This window comes from Amblyomma americanum, chromosome 5, assembly GCF_052857255.1.
Source record: "Amblyomma americanum isolate KBUSLIRL-KWMA chromosome 5, ASM5285725v1, whole genome shotgun sequence".
Classification (NCBI taxonomy): Eukaryota; Metazoa; Arthropoda; class Arachnida; order Ixodida; family Ixodidae; genus Amblyomma; species Amblyomma americanum.
Window position 1 is genome coordinate 199756099 of NC_135501.1, and position 20994 is coordinate 199777092.

The following is a 20994-nucleotide window of genomic DNA, read 5'->3' on the forward strand; positions in this document are numbered from 1 at the left end:
GAACTCCCACCATTACTCAACTCTCCAAACGCGCTCGCCCGACATTGTGCAACCGCGCCGGCAAACGCGTTCGACTGTTTGTGCGTCTTTGCGCGCCCCTGCGTTCAGCATGTCCGACCGACGAACCCGTTCCGACGAGCAGTCGAGCAAACCACCACCTGCAACAAAGTTGGCCCCCCAAAGCGAGCCAACGGTGCCCGGGGCACGCAGTAGGAGAGGAGGAGGAGGAGGCATGCAGTGTTGCTTCCGGCCATGCCCGCCAGCTGTGAGTGGAGTACGAGCGTCACGCGGTCTGAAGAATGCAAGCATCTCCTTCCCTCCCCCTCCCTACACCGCGACCCCTCCCCTCCACCTGGTGGCGATGCTGCTGCTGCTGCTGCTGCTGATCTGGGCTGTCCCAGTGCGGAAAAATACGCGGCGGCGGAGCAACCGGTTTGTTGCTTTGCTGCCCTTGTGGCCCGGCCTTGATCGGGCCAGCTGGCCTGCCGTCCACTCGGCGACGACGACCAGCAGAAGAGGCGACACCCATATGCGCCCCGTCACAGCGAGGGCAGGCCGACGGTCGGTGTCAAGGTCGTGGTTCATGAGGCGGAAACGCTGCACTTGCTGCGTCCGGGTTTCGTGTGTAAATAATACGCGTAAACGCGGCTGTGCTTTCCAGCCAACGTGTCACATGAACATTTTGTTGGGCTAGATGGTGCATGTTGTAACCAAAGAACTGTAGCGCAACCAAGACGAACACAAGAAAGGGACACACGGGACTAGCGCTAATCACACAGGTTAGCGCTAGTCCTGTGTGCCCCTTTCTTGTGCTCGTCTTGGTTGCGCTACAGTTCTTTGGTGTCACACGAAGATCGCAATGCTCGGCGCCTGGCACGAGAGGAAACCCTAGCCCGGCATTATGGCAACAGAACAGGTATGTACTACGTGGGCACCTCCGGCTCTCACCACGGGGGATGGTACACGGCCGCGGTATAGTTCTCAACAGTAACACAGTTAACGGCCTCACCTTCAGAGCCCGCAGTGCAACACACGCAGAAGAGGTCGCGATTGCTCTCGCGGCCTCACATTCCGATTCAAAATACATCATCACCGTGACTAAGAGGCTTCACGTCCACCTTTTCATTTTTAATAGTGCTTCCGCAATAAAAAAGGTGGTCCTCAACAACCTATACATTTCGCCTTTACTGAAATACCTCAGAACTCAGTTGAGCAAAATTTATTAATGCGAAAGCATTAGATGGCTCAATCTCAAGGTCATGCCCGCAAGAAACGGCACCATGTGACATCACGAGCCGATGCGTCACGTGATGAAGATGATCACGTCACATTTGTCGATTCACCGGTTCATGAGTTGTGTGGAATTTTAGAATGACACCCGGTGGCGTCGCGGTCATAGCCGAAAAATTCTGCGCTCTGCTGCTGTTGCTGGTCACTGCGATGGTCTTCTAGGAGGGCCTGAGCCACAAATGAATTGTGGGACTAGGAGTGAGCGCTGTCGGTGTATGTGGTCACGTGACCCTGAAGGCTTTCTCCTTTACAACGGGTGGGGCCTGGGGGTTCTTCCGCCAAGACTGCTCGGCGCGAGAACACAATGCCTACTAATCTCAGAGCTCTTTGATCGTACCAGTTGCAAAACTTCGCTTTGAAACCCGGCTGTTCCTATAGTGGCCACTTCGCGGAAAGATTGGTGGGGTTTTAGCGCGCAAGTACTACATCACTAGCAATCCAGAAAAGCCGATGGGTCTCCGAAGCCTCGACCTTTGACCCTTGACTTTCGACCTGTGTGATGAAGTGACTTGGAGAGGGTGTGGCTAGGGGAAGGTCAGGTGGCACGAAATTTTAAAAGGAATTGTCTTGGAGGACAATGTCCATGCAAGAGTCAAGGAAATTCGAGGGTAATGTTTGCGTCATAGTCGGGTTAACGGCGTTAAAAATCTTTTTTTTGAAGCGAAAGCTTCACTACGCTAGGTTTTCAAGAGAGCAGCGTCAGTGCAGCCACGTGGCAGGTCATGTGACCTACTCACGTCATCGCAATCTGCCCACCGTGGCAGGTGGCAACTGCCCCATCGGACATTTCATCGACGCTTTACAGACCATCCGTTCGGCAGTGTGTGTGGCGTTTGTGAACGCAGCCATGCAAAGGAAGATTCCACTTCTCACCAGGGTTGACCAACGTGTAAACCACAGCTAATTTTTTCCCTTTGGATCAGCCGAGAGTATGGAGGAAGGAATGCTGAGGAGAGACCCCTCGCTGTCCGAGCTGGACGCCAAAATGTGTGCCGAAAGTCACGCGCTTTCGCAAGGACCACTGGGAGTTTTTGGCCGACGGCGCAGCCAATAGTAACGCTAGGCGTAGCGGCGTCGTCTGCTGCAATGCCTCTTGCGCATGCGCAAATGCGCTGATACGGCGATCAAGTGCGAAGGAGTCTTCACACCCGGCTGCAAAAAATTAGCTGCGGTTTAACTTCTGCTGAACCTGCTTAGACAGCGAAAGCTGTGGTACATCGGGCAAGTAGACGCGGCTTGGCGTCTGTAACGTCGAATGCGATCCGCACACTGCATAGGCAGCGCGCCCGCCCTTCCACCCAGGCAGGTGGCAGTTAATGGTTGATCGCGAGAAGTTGATCACACAATGAATGCTGTGGCCTCTACCAGCGAATTTAAAGGTCAAAAATTAAAAGGTCAAAGGTCAAGTGGTGCGACATCATGATGGACCACATGTGGTAAACCCATACTTGACCTCTGGCTCACTTGAAGGTCAACCGGCAGCACACGGCGAAATCGGCTTTTCCTAGCGTAGTGAAGCTTTCGCTTCAAAAAAGGTACGTTAGCGTCTCTCCACCCGCCGCGGTGGCTCAGTGGTTAGAATGCTCGGCTACCGATCCGGAGTTCCCGGGTTCGAACCCGACCGCGTAGGCTGCGTTTTTGTGGAGGCAAAACGCTAAGGCGCTCGTGTGCTGTGCGATGTCAGTGCACGTTAAACATTTCCAGGCGTTCGAAATTATTCCGGAGCCCTCCACTGCGGCACCTCTTTCTTCCTTTCTTCTTTCACTCCCTCCTCTATCCCTTCCCTTACGGCGTGGTTCCGGTGTCCGCCGGTATATGAGACAGATACTGCGCCATTTCCTTTCCCCCCAAAACCAATGAATTAATTAGCGTCTCTCCTGAGTTCTTTTTTTTCTCCATGGCCAAGCGCTTATTTTCTGTCCTAGCCGATAATAAATAGAGTATCTAAAATTAAAGCAAGAAAAATAACCCAAATAAACGAAGTTTCCTCTGAGTTTTTTATTCGCTCGCCGGGGTGCAGCTGGGGCGCTTCGGGAATCATCACCATCATCCTCAGATGAGGAAGAAGAGGGATCTAGGCTGGCAGAGGGCGACGCGCGCTATCCGCGAATTTCTCTTTCGTCGTTTATTTTTCATGTTCTGCGAATACCGTCCTGTTTTACGCTGTCGATGTTTAACGCGTTGAATTCATTCGCTTCCGTTCTTAATGCTCGCACTTGTCTTCGCCCGCGTGTAGCGTCCAAAGCTGTTCCATCTCTCGACTTGCGTGCTCGGGATGCTATCGTATACCGTTGCCTGATCTGCGTCTCTTGCGTGTTTGCCTGCTGTGTAGAAGTGCCTTACTCTGTTTCCGGGATCGAGCGAGAGCGTGTTTCGAGTTCGCTCACGTCGAAAATGAGAGGAGAAAACAAAAACGTGGATCCGATCCCCGAGACGAGAGGTGCTCGGATAACGCGCCCGGCAGATTCGCGCTGCGTCTCCATTGAAGGTTTCTTTTTGCGTACGTGCCTGCAGACATCTTCACGGTGCTGGGAAGAACCGGAGGCGCTTCGTCGAACAGCGAGGAACCGCGAATCCGGACAGACGAGACGCCACGAGATTGGGCCGGTGAGTGCGTGACCCGACGAGACTGACTCGGTACAGAGCGTCTATCATAGAGCCTTTAAGATTCGCTTTGTCGAAGACCCCTCCTAACCGTCGTCTAACCCTTTTTGACATGGTTGTGCGAGCCTGTCTTTCCTGGACTCTTATTTTTTTTAAATGCGCCTAGCTCCGCAGCCTGATTACCACTGCAGTTCAGAGAGTGCTCGCTTTGCTGCCAGGTGGTCGGTTTTTCAGGAATTTTGTTGCAACAGGGGCGCTCTGAGCAGCCTCCCAGTTTGACTGCCTTGTCTAAAACAGCTTCCTGCTTCCCCATGTTCCTAAGTTTCTCGCGCTTTACTGTGGGATTATTTGTAATTTTTTTCTAAATATATATTTTATTCTGCGTGTGCGCATTTAACTAAATATGCGTCAAAAGACGTTGATGTAGGCTCTTACGGCACAGTGGCCTTACGGCACAGTGCATACAAAAGGCTATGGGGGAAGGACTGTTGGATCTATACAGCTGTAAGGTTGTTTGGATGCATTCACGGGAGAACTCAGACTTGAAAGCATTTGTTTATTAACGCGGGCGAACCAAACTTCTCGAGATGGGCCATCCAAGCGGACACCCATTTACAAATCCTGCTTTGTACTGTTGCACAGCGCCTAGCGGCCAGGCCGTGCACGCGACAATGTTCCGATGCTAAAGCCATGGGTGCACTACTAGAACAGTTTATTGTCTATGACTCCAACCTGCTGCGCCGGTCGTCTATGGGTGGTCTCTTTTCTCTCTTCCTAGCGTTTTGCGTTGTCACAGTGTGCGGAGAGGTGGATCTGAGGGGGGGAGGTTGTCACTTGGGGCAGTTCTTCACATGTGTAGCTGCGCACATTATGGAGCAAAATGCGGGAGTCATGAATAGCAGTTTAGGTGGCCGCTGTGGGAGACGCTGAACACTCGGCGATGCATCCAGCTGAAAACAGAAGCTGGAGGTTTACTTCTACGAGATGGGGCCGTGGAGTCGTTAAAAGGAAAGAAAAAGCGCTGTAAGTGCCTCGCTCAGGGTGGGCATCTCAAACGCGCCTCGAGGAAAGGGGCGAAGGAGGGGATGAGATGAAGAAAGTAATAAGACTCATTCTACGGGATTGATGCCATCGGCTATGCGCTGCCGTCTTGCGGGGAACCGTAGAAAGCGCTACTCGCGGCAAGGCCGACGCCGTCCCTTTCATAGCTATGTCAGTAGAGCAATATGCGTCCTCCTGAATTAACGTCTTGTCGATCACTGAGCCCGACTGTGTGCCGGCTGCACGTAATCATCTCGGGGGAGTTGGCGGTGCTGGAAAAAATTGGCGGTGGTTTAGCTCTCGTTAAACCTGGAGGAAAGTGTACAACAGCATAATCTTACCGGTACTCACCTATGGGGCAGAAACGTGGAGGCTAACGAAAAGAGTTCAGCTTAAGTTAAGGACAACGCAGCGAGCCATGGAAAGAAAAATGATAGGTGTAACGTTAAGAGATCGGAAGCGGGCAGAGTGGGTGAGGGAACAAACACGGGTTAATGACATCCTAGTCGAAATCAAGAGAAAGAAATGGGCTTGGGCAGGGCATGTAATGCGAAGGCAAGATAACCGCTGGTCTTTAAGGGTAACGGAGTGGGTTCCAAGAGAAAGTAAGCGTAGCAGGGGGCGGCAGAAGGTTAGATGGGCGGATGAGATTAAGAAGTTTGCAGGCAAAGGGTGGATGCAGCTGGCAAAGGATAGGGTTAATTGGAGAGACATGGGAGAGGCCTTTGCCCTGCAGTGGGTGTAGTAGGGCTGATGATGATGATGAAACCTGGAGTGACGCGATAGCCACAGCTGGCCGAGTAGAACTCGCTCAGTTGGATTGCAAAGTCAGTAGTCTTTCGCCGCTTCGTTTCGCTGGGCGTTCCTTCTTCATCCTCGTCCCACTTGACACGGCGCATGAGCACAGCTGTTGGAGCTCGGTTTCGCCGGCGCGCCGCGCCGCCAGCAGCAGCAGCTGCTCCGCACCACGTGGCTGGTCACGTGGCCAACCACGTGATCAGCCACGGCGCCGCGCCGCCGGCAGCTGCTCTGCACCACGTGACCAACCACGTGACAGCGTGGCTGCGCAGCCACGTAAGCTCTGCGGGAAACCGGAGGCTTCCTTCATGTCCTGCCTTCCCACACCCTCCATCCCCCACCACGGCGGAGTCATACTGGGAGACTCTCCTGGCCAGCTCCGCTGCTGCTGACCAGCGCCGGATAATTACCGACGCCCTGAAGCGGATAGCCCTCCAAGGGCTGTCCTTTGCCCTGTAAGGGCAGCCCCCTAAGGGTTGCCTCGTGCCATGTTAGGGGGTTTGCCCCCCTCGGTATTTGGCAATAAATGTTTCCACCACCACCACGGGGTCGCGGCGCCGCCACTCTGAAGGCCCGAAATGCTACCGTAATGTAGCTATCGCTACAAAAATAGCAGTGGCTGCTAGTTCACCAGCCAGTGGCATTGTATACCCTCTCGCCGTCTGGGACTCGCGCATGTCTTCCATGTGTCGCTGCACCAACACCTCCGCGAATCCGATTTCAGCCACATGTGCTGGTTTGGGCGGATCAAGCCCTCGCCTACAGCCCCTTGTTCCTCTCTGTCATACGCTATCATTCAGGGCAGCTCCGCAAGGGCACTGAGAAGGAAGGAGCGCCGAATCGTAGCCGTCTACATACCATGATGGGAAATGGGCGAATAAATTCTCGTTCGCGAAATTGCGTTTTATAGAGGAGCATCCGCTAGTCATGACAGCAGCTCGTGATGTGACGTAAGCCGCCGCTCCACGTAAGTGGCGCCCCACCGCGACGAATAAATGAACCTGAGCGCGTTCGAGTGCGTTACAGCGAAGCGTGGGTGGGGGTTGGCATTGAAATAGAGAAGGCGTTGGTATAGCACTATCGGCCCCCTTCTGAAAGAGGTTCACCATGGGATCACGCAGACTCTGCCTTCACGCCGAGACCAGAGTGCACCTCTCCGCTGTCCGTCGTGCGCTGCCCGAGGCCCCTCGCGGCTTGGGTATTCTCCGGCACCAGCATCCTGGACGGAACCTGCCAGCAATGGGAACCACGCAGCCAGTGCCTCGAACCGGGGGGCAACGCCTTCGCGTCGTTGACTGAGTGCCAGAGGGAGTGCGCCAGTATGTGTGCATACCTTCTTTATTTTCAATGAAACAAAAATACGGACACAGAAGCGAAAGCTGGAGTAATAATGGCAAGCTGGGCGAGCTGGTATGACACGCTAACGGTAGTGAACAGCGCGAAGGAGTGCACGGACAAGGCCGGCATATATGGCTTGAGTTGTGTCATTCCCATGTGTGAGTGTGTTCTCGTGTGTGTGTGAGTGTGTGTGACGTCTGAGTATGCGCGGAAAAAACACTTTTGTTTCTTCGACTGCTTTCCACCTAATAAACTTTCAGTTGCGAGTCAGCGCCTGTCCTGTTGTGTCTCCCTTGTCCCGGTCCTTCGCGCTGTTCACCACCGTTAGCGAAACGCTGGGCGCAACCACTGCACAAATGTACTCCTGCTGATTGCCTATACAGCCCCATGGAGGTTGGGCAGGGGGTTCTTGATAATCACAAAGTGAACAAGGCAGGGGAAAGCCTCAGGGCGCTTGCCGACGTTTCGACAAGAGGACTTGTCTTCGCGGGCGCGAGGATGCCTCCCCTCACCCCGACGACAGGCGACAAAATCTGCGTCGGCGGGGTCGGAGGTGGATGGATGGATGATAGGAGCGTCCCCTTTGAAACAGGGTGGTGGCAGTTGACACTATGTTCGGCATTTTATTTTATTTAACTGTGCTATATATAGTCTTAAATGTTTTCAGTCCTACACTTCTAACCTTAATTATGTCGCCTCTCTGGTTTTGAGCCACCAATCTTCTATTCCCTTTTTGCTATCTTCCACCGCAGGTTTATTTAAATGACCGTTGTTATCTATAAACTCTAGGGTCTCAGGGAGAGTTAGTGCGTCCGCATCGACATCCGGACGGATACTATCACATCCGAGTATTGGGTGTTCCTGCAGATTTACCACACACAGCACATGTGTCGTCTTTGTCATCAGAGGCGCATGTGGCATCAGGATGAATGGATGGAACGTAGGAGCGTCCCCTTTGAAACGGGGGGATGGCAGTTGCCACCATGCTCAGGTTTTTTTCTTTAGCTTTGTTTAACTGTCTTGTTAGATGTTATTGAAATTCGCCATTTTCTTTAAACACGTCTTCCTACACTTGTAACCTTATGCCACCTCTCTGCTTTTGAGCCACCAATCTTCCAATCGCTTTCTCCTAATTTCCACCGCAGATTTATTTACATGACCGTTGTTATCTCTAAACCCTAGGGCCTCAGAGGCGAGCGCATCAGAGGCGAGTGTTCGACAGGGGGAAAGCGGCACTAAAAGCTGGCATGGTGATAACACGGCGCGCCAAGTAAGGCGAAATATGTAATTCAACAAATGTAAAAGCGCAAAAAAAGTATTAGCGAGCCAAAAACTCAGTCAAAGCAAAACGAATTTTAAATGTAGCGAATGCAATGCATAAAATCTTTAGCCAGCCATAATAACCATGCAGCCAAAGAAAACCGAAACTTGTTGCAATTTTCAGGCAACAGGGTGCGGCAAAAGGGAAACCCATCAAATAAAAAAGCATCAAAATTGATGAGCATGAAATGGAAACGCGTCATTGTGAAAGCGCACTCTGCCCTGGAGGGCCGTATTTGCCAATGGATTCCCGAACCTGGTGAACCGCCCGCGTAATTAATTACTTTATATTAATAAACTTTATTCTCTTTCTCTTTCTGTCTGGTTGTAGAGTTCGCATCAGACCATCTGAGTATTTTTCAATTTCTTTTTTGCGTACCTAAGTCAGTGTCTTACCATAAGGACAAAAGTTCTTGCCATCACTTAACTGGCTGAGGACGCCGCCCGGACACAAGAGCTCCGAGCCGTCGTATAAGCGTTGGTCACCCCGACCTTCTCTATTGGGTAATGAAGTTATTTCAATCGATAGATGAATCAATCAATCAATCAATCAATCAATCAAATCATTCAATTAATTAATCATTCACTCATTCAGTCAATCAATCTGTCATCCAGTTGGTCGGTCGGTCAGCCAGCCAGCCAATCAATCAATCGATCAATCAATCAATCAATCAATCAATCAGTTTTGTGTGGGTCTTCACTCTCTCTTTCCAGACGGAACGCGAGGGGAGGGTGCGAAAGACCGTTGCGGCGGTCCCGTTCGTAGCCGGCACTGTCGGGACGGAGACCGCCGTCTCGAGTATGTGGTCGGCTCAGGACTGACTCCAGCAGGCGCTATCGAAGTTCAGGCGTCGTCTCGGCCGCGCTGCAGGCGTCTGCCGCCCGACCTGTGCGCCAGCGATGGTCGCGGGTTCGCCTCGCTCGAGGAATGCCGGGAAACCTGCTCTGCTGCAGCCGTGAGTTGGCTGCGCCGCCCGAAGTCGTTTGCGACACACGCGGCATGGAAGAGTGGCAGCGCTACATGCCACGTCTTATGTGAGGAACAAGGGGCGGTATTCTACAGGGATCCATTTATCTATCTTCCGGTTCGGATCCATTTGATCCTCCGGCAATAGCCACTGGCTAGGTTACGTATAGATGCGGTTTTCAAGGGCCCGTGGAAAGTGGTCGGATCATTAGTTCATTGGCGACCGAACCTCACCGTTGGCTGATTGTCGCAGCAAATGGTTAAACGGTGCGCGCATCACGAGGTTAAGGCTAACGTCGACTTGGGGACACGCTACCTTGTGATTTCTGTGATTGGCCGTTTGCTGCTTTGTTATGATGCTGCGTTACGCTGACGCCACTCCAAATGAAATGGTAAATGGATATTCACCCCAAATGAATCCTTATAGAATACGGCCCCAGGGCTGTTGAAAGTGATATTGATGGCTACGTAGATTGTGCCTCATCTTAGTCAGTGCAATAATTTAGCACCACTCATTTTTAAGCACTGAACCTGTGAGATAATTAAATAATATTTACGAATGCGCTTGAAAAAGTTATCCGTTGGGTCAGATGACCCAACCTCAAAGGCTACTCTCTTTGTCTATTATCTCAGTTTTATGACAAAAAAAGATCTGTTTACTGATCTTAAACGCCCAGCATACGCTGCCTACTGTGCACACTTCTTAAAGGTGCCGGTAACGTCCGCTCGAGTCTTGACTAAAACAAGAGCGCTCTCGATTCAGATCTTTTCATGCCATCGAACGCTGTGAGCTTGTCAACATGTTTTTTTTTATGATTGCTTGCTAACACATTGTTCCTCTTGCTTCTTTGTGGTTTTTCTGTAAGTATTTCAGTTCTGTTACTTGAACGTTTCAAAGAAGAAGATGAAATAGGTGCGCGTTAGTGCCCGCATACATCGGTGTCCAGTGACCTAGCTGATTGTGCTCCGCTGGCATAGATATATGTAGCACATGCTAGCATCGTGTTATTGTTCGAGCGGTTTGCTGAAGGTTGGACCCCTTGAAGAATATCTTTTTTTTTCTTTTTGGAACTTATTCTAGAAAATCACATCACGCAGACAGCACAGCTGTGGCTCCATCGAAAACAGGTGCAGACACTCCGTGAAAGGCATATCTGACTGTCATAATTATGATTGGAAATGGCGTAATTTTAGTGAAAAGTAAGACAGGTCATCGGCAGCTCTTCGTAGGCACTGTTCAGCTTTCATCTTAGAGTGCACGCTGCAAACAAACAAATAAATAACATCATCATAGACGTATAAAACTGTGAAGCATTCGGTAAAATGGTGTAACTGTAACTATCCCATCTCACTCTGTGGGTGTCACGGCCATACTTTCAACCCTTTTGTGAGGGTGCGAATCCAGAATTGCACCCTTAAGGGTGCAAATTCTTTGCAGCTCACCTGTAGCTCTAAAGTCTCTCTTCGTCTTCACCTTTCAATACATTTTAGCATTTAGGGCTGCCGCGTGTGCTGCACAATACAGCTTAAAAGCAGATCATGGCTATGAATGAGAATGCTAAGTCAAGCTATACTTATAGGTTAGCATCACGTGATAGCAAACAGGCCATTTTAGCGAACACTGAGCTTTGATAAGCTAGAAAACTGCGTACAAGCGAAGTACATGTGCCGACATCCCTCCCGGACTCCTGGACTGCGTCTGGTCACGTGTTTTTTTAGCAGACCACGACTGGCTCATCGCTTTCACGTGCAACGCTATTTCGCCGTCAGTACGTCGAAATACGAGGAGAGCAACGTCGCGAGCGTAGCCAAGAATACCAAACAAAGGGCAGAAATAAGCGTTGAGTCTTTCGCCTTGTATCCTGTGCGCCCAGTCTGCGTGTAGCCATTGCATGCAGCGAGTTCAGAACCACAAACTCTCAAGAGCATTCAAGCTTGGAAGTGGCGCCTTTGATTGTCCAGAGATCTCGGGCGAAGACACGTCATAAAAAAAGTGGCGGTGATGAAGAAATGTCCATATATATGCGAAAGTGGTCATTCTCGACTTCACATTCATAGATCGCTGGTAGCGCTCGTACCACTACCGGTGCAGTGAGTGGTGCAGCGGTTAAGCGATACGCCACCGCCCCGGTGCCCTAACAGACTGTCCGTGATTTTTCGGGTATATCTGTCCTTCTTTTACCTACGCCCCGAGATATTTGTATTCTGCCACTCTGGGTATTTCATGGCCTTGTATTGTAAGCACCTGGTAAGTTGTATCGTTGAAAACCATCAGACCTGGCTTAATTGCGCTAAAACTGAAACCTAGAGTGTCTCCTTCGTCTCCACAAGAATTAACCAGAGTTTGAGTCTTCCTGGCTATGTGTTTGAAATGCAATATCGTCCGTGGATGGATGGATGGAAGGTAGGAGCGTCCCCTTTGAAACGGGGCAGTGGTTGTTGCCACTATGCTCAGGTTTTTTCCTTTATTTTTGTTTACTCTGCTGTAAGTTGTTAATACAATTCGCCATTTCCTTTAAAAAAACGTATTCCTACACTTTAAAACTAATGTCATCTCTCTGCTTTTGTGCCACCAATCCTCCAATCGCTTTTTGCTAATTACCACCGCAGATTTATTTACATGACTATTGTTATCCCTAAACCCTAAGGCCTCAGGAAGAGTGACTGTGCTTGCATAGACATCGGGATGGATACCATCGCATTTTAGGATGAGGTGTTCTATTGTTTCTACAGATTTACCACACACAGCACATGTGCCGTCTTCGTTAAATTTTTTTCCTCCCGTTCCTTCCGCAGGCAGCGCCATCTAGCGGGAGCAGCGACCCGCGCTGCCGCCCCGGCGCCGAGGTGGGGCGCTGCGGTTGGAAGCAGCGACGGCTTCGCTTCTACTTCGACCAGGACGAGGGTCGGTGCCTGCCCTTCATGCAGTTCTGCCTCGCCAAGGGAGGGTTCCCCGACAGGAGCAGCTGCGTCGAGCGCTGCCTGCTGGCGCCGGCCTAACACGTCGGCTTTCGCGAAAGCACGCGCTGACTGTTGCAGACACTTGGGGTATCCACCGGGTGTATGCTGCACAGGCAACCATTTCTATGTCACTGAAATTGGTGCTGCGGGGACGATTTCTGTGTCTTAAGAAGATTCATTATTGACTTTTACATAGTGAAGCAAATCAGTTCACCTACGTAGCTAAAATTGGCGCGGGAATAATAGCTACGTCCTTATAGCCGATACGCCTGTATGACGACGCTTCAATGGTGTTCGAATCATGTTTCGTATCCATTACAGTGCACGTACATGGCCTCGTTAACTGAACTCACTATACGGACGCAGATTCTGAAGGGAAATAAATTGCGCGTGTGTGGTCAAGTGAATAATGACCTCTGTGTTTTTATTGAGCAGTGTCACTTGCGTTGCGCACACGGCTGTATTTTCTCTGCAAAAGGCGGGATGGGCCAGCGGATGACCCCCTGACCCTATCATATGGGCATAGATTATTGTAATCTTTGTGAGACTGCGAACGATGTTGCTTTACTCGTAATTACTACTCCCTGTCATTGCCACTTTGCCAGGAGAGACAAATGTGCCATCTTTTAATGACATCCATAAATGTCACCTTTTTTTTTCGAGAGCTATCGCATACCCTCCCCCCCCCCCCCTTCTATTTTCCAAACGTTGAAGTGAGGGTATGGGCTCGACCCTAGCTGGTTGACGTGTATACGATGTTAGCCTCACAGTGTTCGTGTCCTCAACTGTTCAACCGAGTGAATGAGGCTCTTTGATTGTTATATGATGTAAATTGTCCGAACGAAGGACTGAGGTATATGTGTGCGCCGGTCGTGGCAACTTCAATACTGGGGGACGTTAACGCTTCTGTCTGGAGTACAAGAGGATGGCGTCCCTTGTCGCGCTGCGCTCTCTGCTAACTCATTCCAAAATCAGCTGCTGTGAATATGCGCTAAGGTGCTCGGTGCAGCGTGTTTGTTCTTCTGTCTTTCATTCTGACTTTCGCTGTAATATTGCGTCCAAGATCCAGCTTTTGTTATACGTTTTCTAAGTACCTACATACAAAGCTGCATAGGTTACTGACATCGTTGTAGCTACTTCACCTTGGTATGATATATGAAAATGATTTATTTGTGCGTCCGTGGTAGCTTATCATCAACGATGAGCTCACAGGGGCTGCCTCTAAAGAGCACCAGATGGCAGCACAAACAGGTGTCAATTTCAGATCTAACCTAACTGCTCTGAGGGGGGCGGGCTCAATAAGTTGTTTGGTTTTATGGTTTTATGGGGGTTTAATGTACCAAAGCGACTCAGGCTATGAGGGACGCCGTAGTGAAGGGCTCCGGGAATTTCGACCACCTGGTGTTCTTTAAGGTGCACTGATATCGCACAGTACACGGGCCTCGAGAATTTCGCCTCCATCGAAGTTCGACCGCCGCGGCCGGGATCGAACCCACGTCTTTCGGGTCAGCAGCCGAGTGCCATAACCACTGAGCCACCGCGGCAGCTTACGTTAAGTTAATTATTCCAGTTTGTCAGTGAAGCAGGTTGAGACGTGTCTGAAAATTCAACACACAGATTAGCAGGTCGAAATCGCTGGAAGTGACAGGTGGCAAGGGCAGGCAGCGGCTCTACAAAGAAAGTGAGGGATTTGTAGTTCGTTGCGTGGTTAAGAAATTCATGGAAGGATAGTAAAGTTTCGGATCAAGAAGTTTAATTTGGGTAGAGAATGGTGAAGATGAACCCCGTTCAGGACGACCTTTTGTACCATCTTCTGGGGAAATGTGCCGCAAAGTAGAGATTTCGCTCTTAGAAGACGGAGTAAAAGTCAGCGTTATAGGTGGTGCTATTGGCATTTCAGTTGACATGGTTTCCAGTGTCATAAATGATATTTCGGTGATATCGGATTTGGAGGTTAGTTTCAGGTGGGTGCCACTAATGCTTACGCCTGAGTGAAAATAACGTAATCGGTAATTTAGCCATGAGAATTGAAACATACTTACAGAAAGTCGAGATGACTTTGTTCCGAAATTGTGACGAAACATGGGTCCACCACCATGGCTCAGACCAGACAGTCCATGCAATGGAAGTACAAGGTCACCAAATCCAAAGTAATTTCGTGTGCTTAACTCAGCTGAAAAGATCATGGCAGCAGTTTTTTGGGATACAGAAGGCGTTTTATTACCATAACTCGTGCCCATCAAGACTCCAATTACTGGAGACATCTACAATAACAACATTACTTTATGCAATCAAAGAGAAACGCCGTGGGACGTTGACGACAGGTGTGTTGCTACCAGGGCTTCATGGAGCCTAACCTTCCACCATACAGTCTAGACCTAGATTCCAGGGCTTACTTTCTTTTTCCTAAACTCAAGAAATTTCTGCGTGGGCAAGGATTTCCTCATGGTAATGAAGTCAGAGGCGGTTCCAGGATTCTCTGCAGCAAAAAGAAGTTTTTTTTGTATTTTGAGTGAGTAGAAAGTCAAATATTTTCAGAAATTTTAGTCCTTAAGTTCAGGTAGATAATTTATCGGACGACCCTCGTAAAAAAAGTATGCCGGAGCTCATTAGTATACCTCGCCCTTAACTCCGCCTAGAGAAGTCAGAGAGAGAAAATGCCTATTTTTGAGCAATATTAAGGCTTAATTAGTAAAGGCGCACTCACAGCTGCTAGTCCGGGTCGTTTCGCGACCTATTTCGGCCGATCCATTACGGTCCCAGGAGCCCTAGAAAAGCGGTGAGGGACCGTAATGGATCGGCCCAAACCAGTCTGCGACTCGCGGATGTGGATACGCCTGAGGTCAGTGGCTTGTCGCATTAGCGCCAACTGATCATCCCGTTGGACCGACGCCTGCAGCCATGCACGCCAGGAGGATGGGGAGACATGGACGAAAGCTGGGAGGTTTGAGCAGCGACGGGCAGGATAAGAGACCGCGTTCCAAGTTCGCGTATATTAGGACCCGAAGGGTCTCGCCAGAGGCGGTATAAGTAGAGACGGACAGGGGTTGTGACTGACGGAACACGCCTTGGGAACGCGCAGTATAGGAATTGGCAGTGGCTTAACTTGGCTAACCCTGGAATTCAGCGAAAAGCGAGCACGCTTACTATGCCTCTCAGGCTCGTCCATGGCATGGCAGCTCCGCTACACGCTCACGACAGCCGTTATATATATATATATATATATATATATATATATATATATATATATATATACCCACACGACCACTTGAATGTGACGTGGTATCACATGGTCTTACGACACCTCCATCGTATGTCATCACGTGGCTTCACATCACCCCATCGGATGTTCTTAAGGTCAGGTCAAAGTTCAGCCCGAAGTTCACCCAAAGTCAAAGATCAACTAAAGATCATGAGTCAAGGGTTGGACACCATAACTGTATCACATATGGGCATACACGGCAATCCTTGGTTGGGTGGAAGGTGGTTCAAGCTCGTTGTGCTGCCTACCCGAAGACTGCTTTACCCAGCGAAGTGAAGCGCTTTTCGCTTCAAAACGCAGCAGCAAAAAGGCAACAAAGGCAGCCAAGGAAGACAGCAATGACCCCGAGAAAGGGTATGAAAGGCGAGCGCCGGCTCCTCGAGCAGCTTCTTTCCCGCTCCAACTTCGGCCGGGACGGACACGCCGTAGGAGACATCCGAAAGCGTTCCGAAGCCTTTCGTCACAAACGAAGGAACAGCGACGGGAACGGATCACCTCCTGCCGTCCTGATAGTCTTTCTACAGGACAAGTCCCCATTCGCCCCGCAGCAGTCGCTCCTGCAAGTAGACTTCCGAGGCCAATCGGCACCTAAGCCAGCGCTGAGCATCACTTGGTTCTTGGGGCAGCTCCGAGCAAGAGACTTGTCATGCTGAATCGCCGCATCTCGTTTGATGGGACACCGGTCGCAGTTTAAGCTAATTGTTATACTTGCTCTTCTTGTTACAGAGTCTTGTGCCTCATTTGGTGGCTCAGTGGTTATGGCGCTCAGCTGCTGACCCGAAAGACGCGGGTTCGATCCTGGCCGCGGCGGTCGAATTTCGATGGAGGCGAAATTCTAGAGGCCCGTGTACTGCGCGATGTCAGTGCACGTTAACAAACACCAGGTCGTCACAATTATCCATAGTCATTCACTGCGACGTCCCTCATAGCCTGAGTCGCTTTTGGACGATAAACCGCATAAACCAAACCATCATTTCCTATCGACTCTGCGTGGACCCTCGCAGACGTGGAAAGCCTGACGAAGCCCGAACAGGGGACGCCACAGGGTGATGAGAGGATTTGTCCCGATATTGCGAACGATGTGTGATTGGGACACGCTAAGGTCAGGGTGGGCCACAGAGAGGTTGGTGAGGTGCAGCCTAAACTGCTTGCAATTATTCCGCATGGTGCATTCGAACCCTAATCCCTCAGGCCTCGTAGGTGGACACCCACTGAGGATTGCCGGCGCCCGGCTCTGAATGTCGCGAGCGCTAAGTAATTAGCCAGTTCATCTCCGACAATCTCTGAATGGCCAGGGATCCGCCTAATAGTGACCGCGGCCAGACGGAGAAGTAACAGTGCGTCCTCTAGATTCTTATATGTCTCGAGGGTACGGCATGGTTGCGGATAGTGGGGAGAGCAGCCTAGGAGTCAGTGTTGACATCGCAATAGGAATGAAGGATAGCTGTGAGAACGCCTGGTAATGCATAGACTGGAGGAGCTTGAGGGTGACGTTATTAGGGGGACTGAGGTAGGGGGCGCAGGTGTAGGTTTGAGGAGCAAATGAGTCTGGAGTGTAGATGGGATATGCGGCGAGAATGGAAAGAAATGACGATGAGCCTGAGCTTGTCGCCGTACCTCGCGAAGGGCGGGGGACATTTTACTGGGAATGGGGGCGATATGGAGGTTGGAGAGGAAAGGAGACGCTGGGATGTGGAGTGGGATGTCGATGTGTTGGATGCCAACTTAGGGTGCCGGGCCGGTGCACAAGTGAGCGATGCCGGTGGAGGTTGATCAGGGATAGGTGGGGGAATAAGACACCGGTGTCGAGTAGGCTTTGTTTTTAGATGTGGACGGGATCGCCTGGTATAGAGTGTTGAATGCAGATTTCAGCTTTATGTGCCGTTGTTGTGTTAACATATAATAAGGAATGCAGTGCAGGATTTTGTACAGGATGCAGTAAAGGAATACAGCAAACGATATATATATTCTGGAAGCACGAGGGTTTAAGTTTAGGCGAAAACAAGAAGATAGTGTTTTAGAGAAGTGGGAACATCCGAAGGTCAAAACTGGATACCTCTACAGTTGAAGGGAGAGAAAAGAGGCTTGTCGATGCTTTGGGGGTGTTGAATACTACTATGCCTCCCCTCGAGATGTGAACTTGACGAGTTTCCTGCATCAAGAGGGCACTGGAAAGGGAGCCCCGGAAAGGTCAGGAGTATTTGATGGAATGGAGTTGTGTTAGTCCAGAGGTCAAATATTGAGTCAAGAGTTCATGGCTTGTAAGCCGCAGCAGTATTCGCGCTCTGGTTCTGTCGACACCCATTTGATCTCTCCCATGTCGCTTCAAGAGTTTGTCCATCTAGTCCGGATCCACGTTCTATGGCGTCTATTCAAGCAGCAACGGGAGCACGAAGGAGCAAGTGATGCCGCGGTGTCGTCATCGCACACCAAAGGCACTGGGGGCGTCGTGCATCCATCCTCGGCTGTGCCGACGACGTCGGGGGGCCCACTGTCGTTTTCTCGCCGCGGCGTGCGTGACGCGCTCGCTTCGGTGACTGCCTCCGACGCACGGATCCCCGTCGCGTGTTGTAGCGGTGCTTTCACCGGACAGCGGCGGCTGCGAGCAGGAAGCGTCCCGGTCCGCTCGCCCGGCGGCGGCTGACCCAGCCGGGTCACCGGCAGGCGGAACTTGAACTTGCCGCCTTCTCGCCACCATCACCCGTCTCCCGCGCTCACAGCCGCCGTCGCCGCACTCGGCCACCATGGCCCGCCTCTCCCGGTCCCTCATCTGCTGCTCCTCTGCGCCGCGGATGCTGCTGCTGCTGCTGATCCTGGTGCTGACCGCGCTCTCCGTGGAACCGGTGAGCAGGCCGCTATGTATGCATGCTCCGGCCTCCGCGGGCCCTGGAATTCGGCCAGTGGCGCTGCGCGTAGAAGTAATATGCCGGCGGTTTGTCTCCTGCCAAACCGTGTCATGAGTGCTTCGCTCGGGGCTTTGGGACGCGCCGTTTGTGGATAGCACCGGATCGACGACTGCTGGGCTTCTCGATATATGGAGGGCACTGAAATTTCGGGGGCACGGGGCTATAGCATTTCGCCGTTCGCTTGAAATTATGCTCTCCGCCAGTACCGAGCCCACGGCCTCGTGGTCACAAGATTGACGTTGCCATTGAACCATCATACCCATGCAGTGCGAGTATCGATTACGTTCCAAGGTGTCAATAACCGAGTGCGGACTGGCCGAAGGCGTTAAGTTTCTCGGAGTTCTGGGAGCACGGTGTTCGCAAAATTTGGTGCAGACAGCTCTGAGAATGAAAGGGAGCAGAGAGTTTGCACACGAGAAAGAAATCTGCTGCCACTTGTACACTGGCCTTGAAAATGTCTCAGGGGCACTATCCCTCCGGAGGAACACATACTTTGTACTAAGGAAGAAGTCTGCTTTTCATACATTCTCGTAGTGTAATAATTGGTTGAAGGTGGATAATGTGTTCCTTTTAATATTGGAACTACCTGTTCATGTGAGCTCTCAACCGCGTGGAGCTGAATGGCCCATACATGAGAAGAGTGATTGGAAAGCGTTCTTCAATGGTACACCTCTGAGCACGTGAAGGCTGCATCAGCGCGTGCTGACCTACACCTGCAGAGCGATACGTAAAATTACTTCAGAAAAGTCCTAAATATACTTTTTTCTCAACCACTTCTTTTATCATGGTGCTACACTTGCCCAGTATTGTGTGGACATTGAATTCACTGCATTGGTAGAGACAGTTAATTCCTTACTGCTTTCTTGTTTTCTCTTGCCTTGCTGCTAAATTTTATAGTGTTCAGTGTGTGCATGCATGGGTATCAGCTCGGAAATCGCGTATCAGGACTCTGGCGAATCCATCGTGGCGGTACAAGTAGTTTTATTTCCTTAATATCGAATGCCAACGAATTGAATGTGCATAAAATATCAGTGCATGAGGTCAACACTTCCCGATGATTATGCGAGATTCGGCGGCGTAACGCCATCTTGGAAACAAAAAATAAGCTACGTCTCGTGCAGAGGATTAACGCATGCGGCCCTGTTTTAAGATGTTCAAACACCCGCAACATACATTCATTGAGCGTACTGTGGCATCATATTTGATTTGATTTCCGTGCTAGCCAGAGTCTGGCGCGATGCTTCGTGCCGTCGTTATACTAATCGCTCATACATTCTTAACGGCTCGTAATCCTTTCGGACGCCGTATATTCAACCATTGCTTCGCAGGACCTTTCTGGCTGTAAACTGCATCAAGATCCATGTACAGCCGCTGTTACATTTAGCTCTTAGTTCGTACATGCACGGCGTATTTCTACGCAGGTATTGTACAAGACGCGCAGTCTGCTAAATAATGAAGGTTTGAAAGAAGACTAATGCGGCTAACACGTGCATGGTATATAGTCGCGTTCTAAACCGCCATTTCCGTGAGGAGCAGAAAGGAAGTGCCGCCTAAAAAGAGCGTTCACTTTAAGCATGACTGCGGCTGTACACTCTACCGTAACACTGAATAAAGATGGTGAAACAGCGCAACGGCACTTGGGCAACGAAAAGAAAAGAAGCATTAGCGCTGAATCTTTGCAGTGGCGCTGTCATGTCAGACCAACTCGCCCACCGGTTCACGTTGCTGAATTGAAGCAAGACCGACTGCCTGCAATTCTGAAGTATTATCTGGACATCTCTATAGGTCACGTGGAACGCCGGCGGAAAGCCTTGAACGCTTAGCCATGTATCACTTGATTCAGTGACTGCTGAAATGCCTGGGATGCTTGGATGCATCGGACTCTTCGACAAGCTGGATATCAGAACTTGTTTCATGCTTCGACGAGACGGATGTTGCTCAACTTCGCTGAATCGCCACCGCCTGGCCTCGCCAGTGGCGAATATATATCACGTGCGGAGACGAAATGTAGAGCACTCCGCTACGGATTACCTCATATATCTCACAACGGTGTGTTAATTGGTGCGCAAATATCTGTTTAAGCGCCTCGTCGTGCTTCTATAGATGATCCTACCAGGATCGTCTTGAAGCTTGGCCCTCCTTTATATCACGATGGCACCGTGAGAGTAGTGTCATGATATTGTGATATTTAGTTAAACCGGAGTATATTGTGAGGACGAGCATTTTGCAACGCTCTTCGTTTGTTTGGCAGAGGCAAAAGGCGCCCGCTGTGCATGGGTCCGTACGCTCGCCGCTAACTCAATTTGCATGCTCAAGCGCGGGGCGCGTTTGAATGCTCTTTTTAATGCGGCGTCAAGTACGGCGGGCAAGTCGGCGGAATGAGGATTCCCGAGTTATTTCTTTGCATAGCAGGTCGCGTGCAGACATAGACGGAACTCGTGTGAAACACGTCTACCTTTTAATGGCCTCGTGCAACAGCCGCAGGCCGCAGAAGACTCACGCAGACG

General features: G+C 50.6%; 2 protein-coding genes across 2 annotated transcripts in view; both read left to right on the forward strand.

Annotated features, from left to right (window-relative positions):
- Window positions 1-252: 252 nt before the first annotated feature.
- On the forward strand, window positions 253-12803 carry LOC144134516 (uncharacterized). Its single transcript, XM_077667425.1, has 5 exons — window positions 253-265; window positions 3805-3897; window positions 6855-7052; window positions 9106-9347; window positions 12155-12803. The coding sequence occupies exons 1-5, from the start codon at window positions 253-255 to the stop codon at window positions 12356-12358; spliced, it is 750 nt and encodes a 249-aa protein (XP_077523551.1). The 3' UTR covers window positions 12359-12803.
- A 5266-nt stretch (window positions 12804-18069) lies between these two features.
- The window catches only part of LOC144135495 (uncharacterized), a 29811-nt gene continuing 26886 nt past the window's right edge, over window positions 18070-20994 (forward strand). Inside the window, exon 1 of the mRNA XM_077668147.1 lies at window positions 18070-18424. Coding sequence (XP_077524273.1) covers window positions 18326-18424 — 99 coding nt within the window. The 5' untranslated portion in view covers window positions 18070-18325. The remainder of the gene's footprint in view (window positions 18425-20994) is intronic.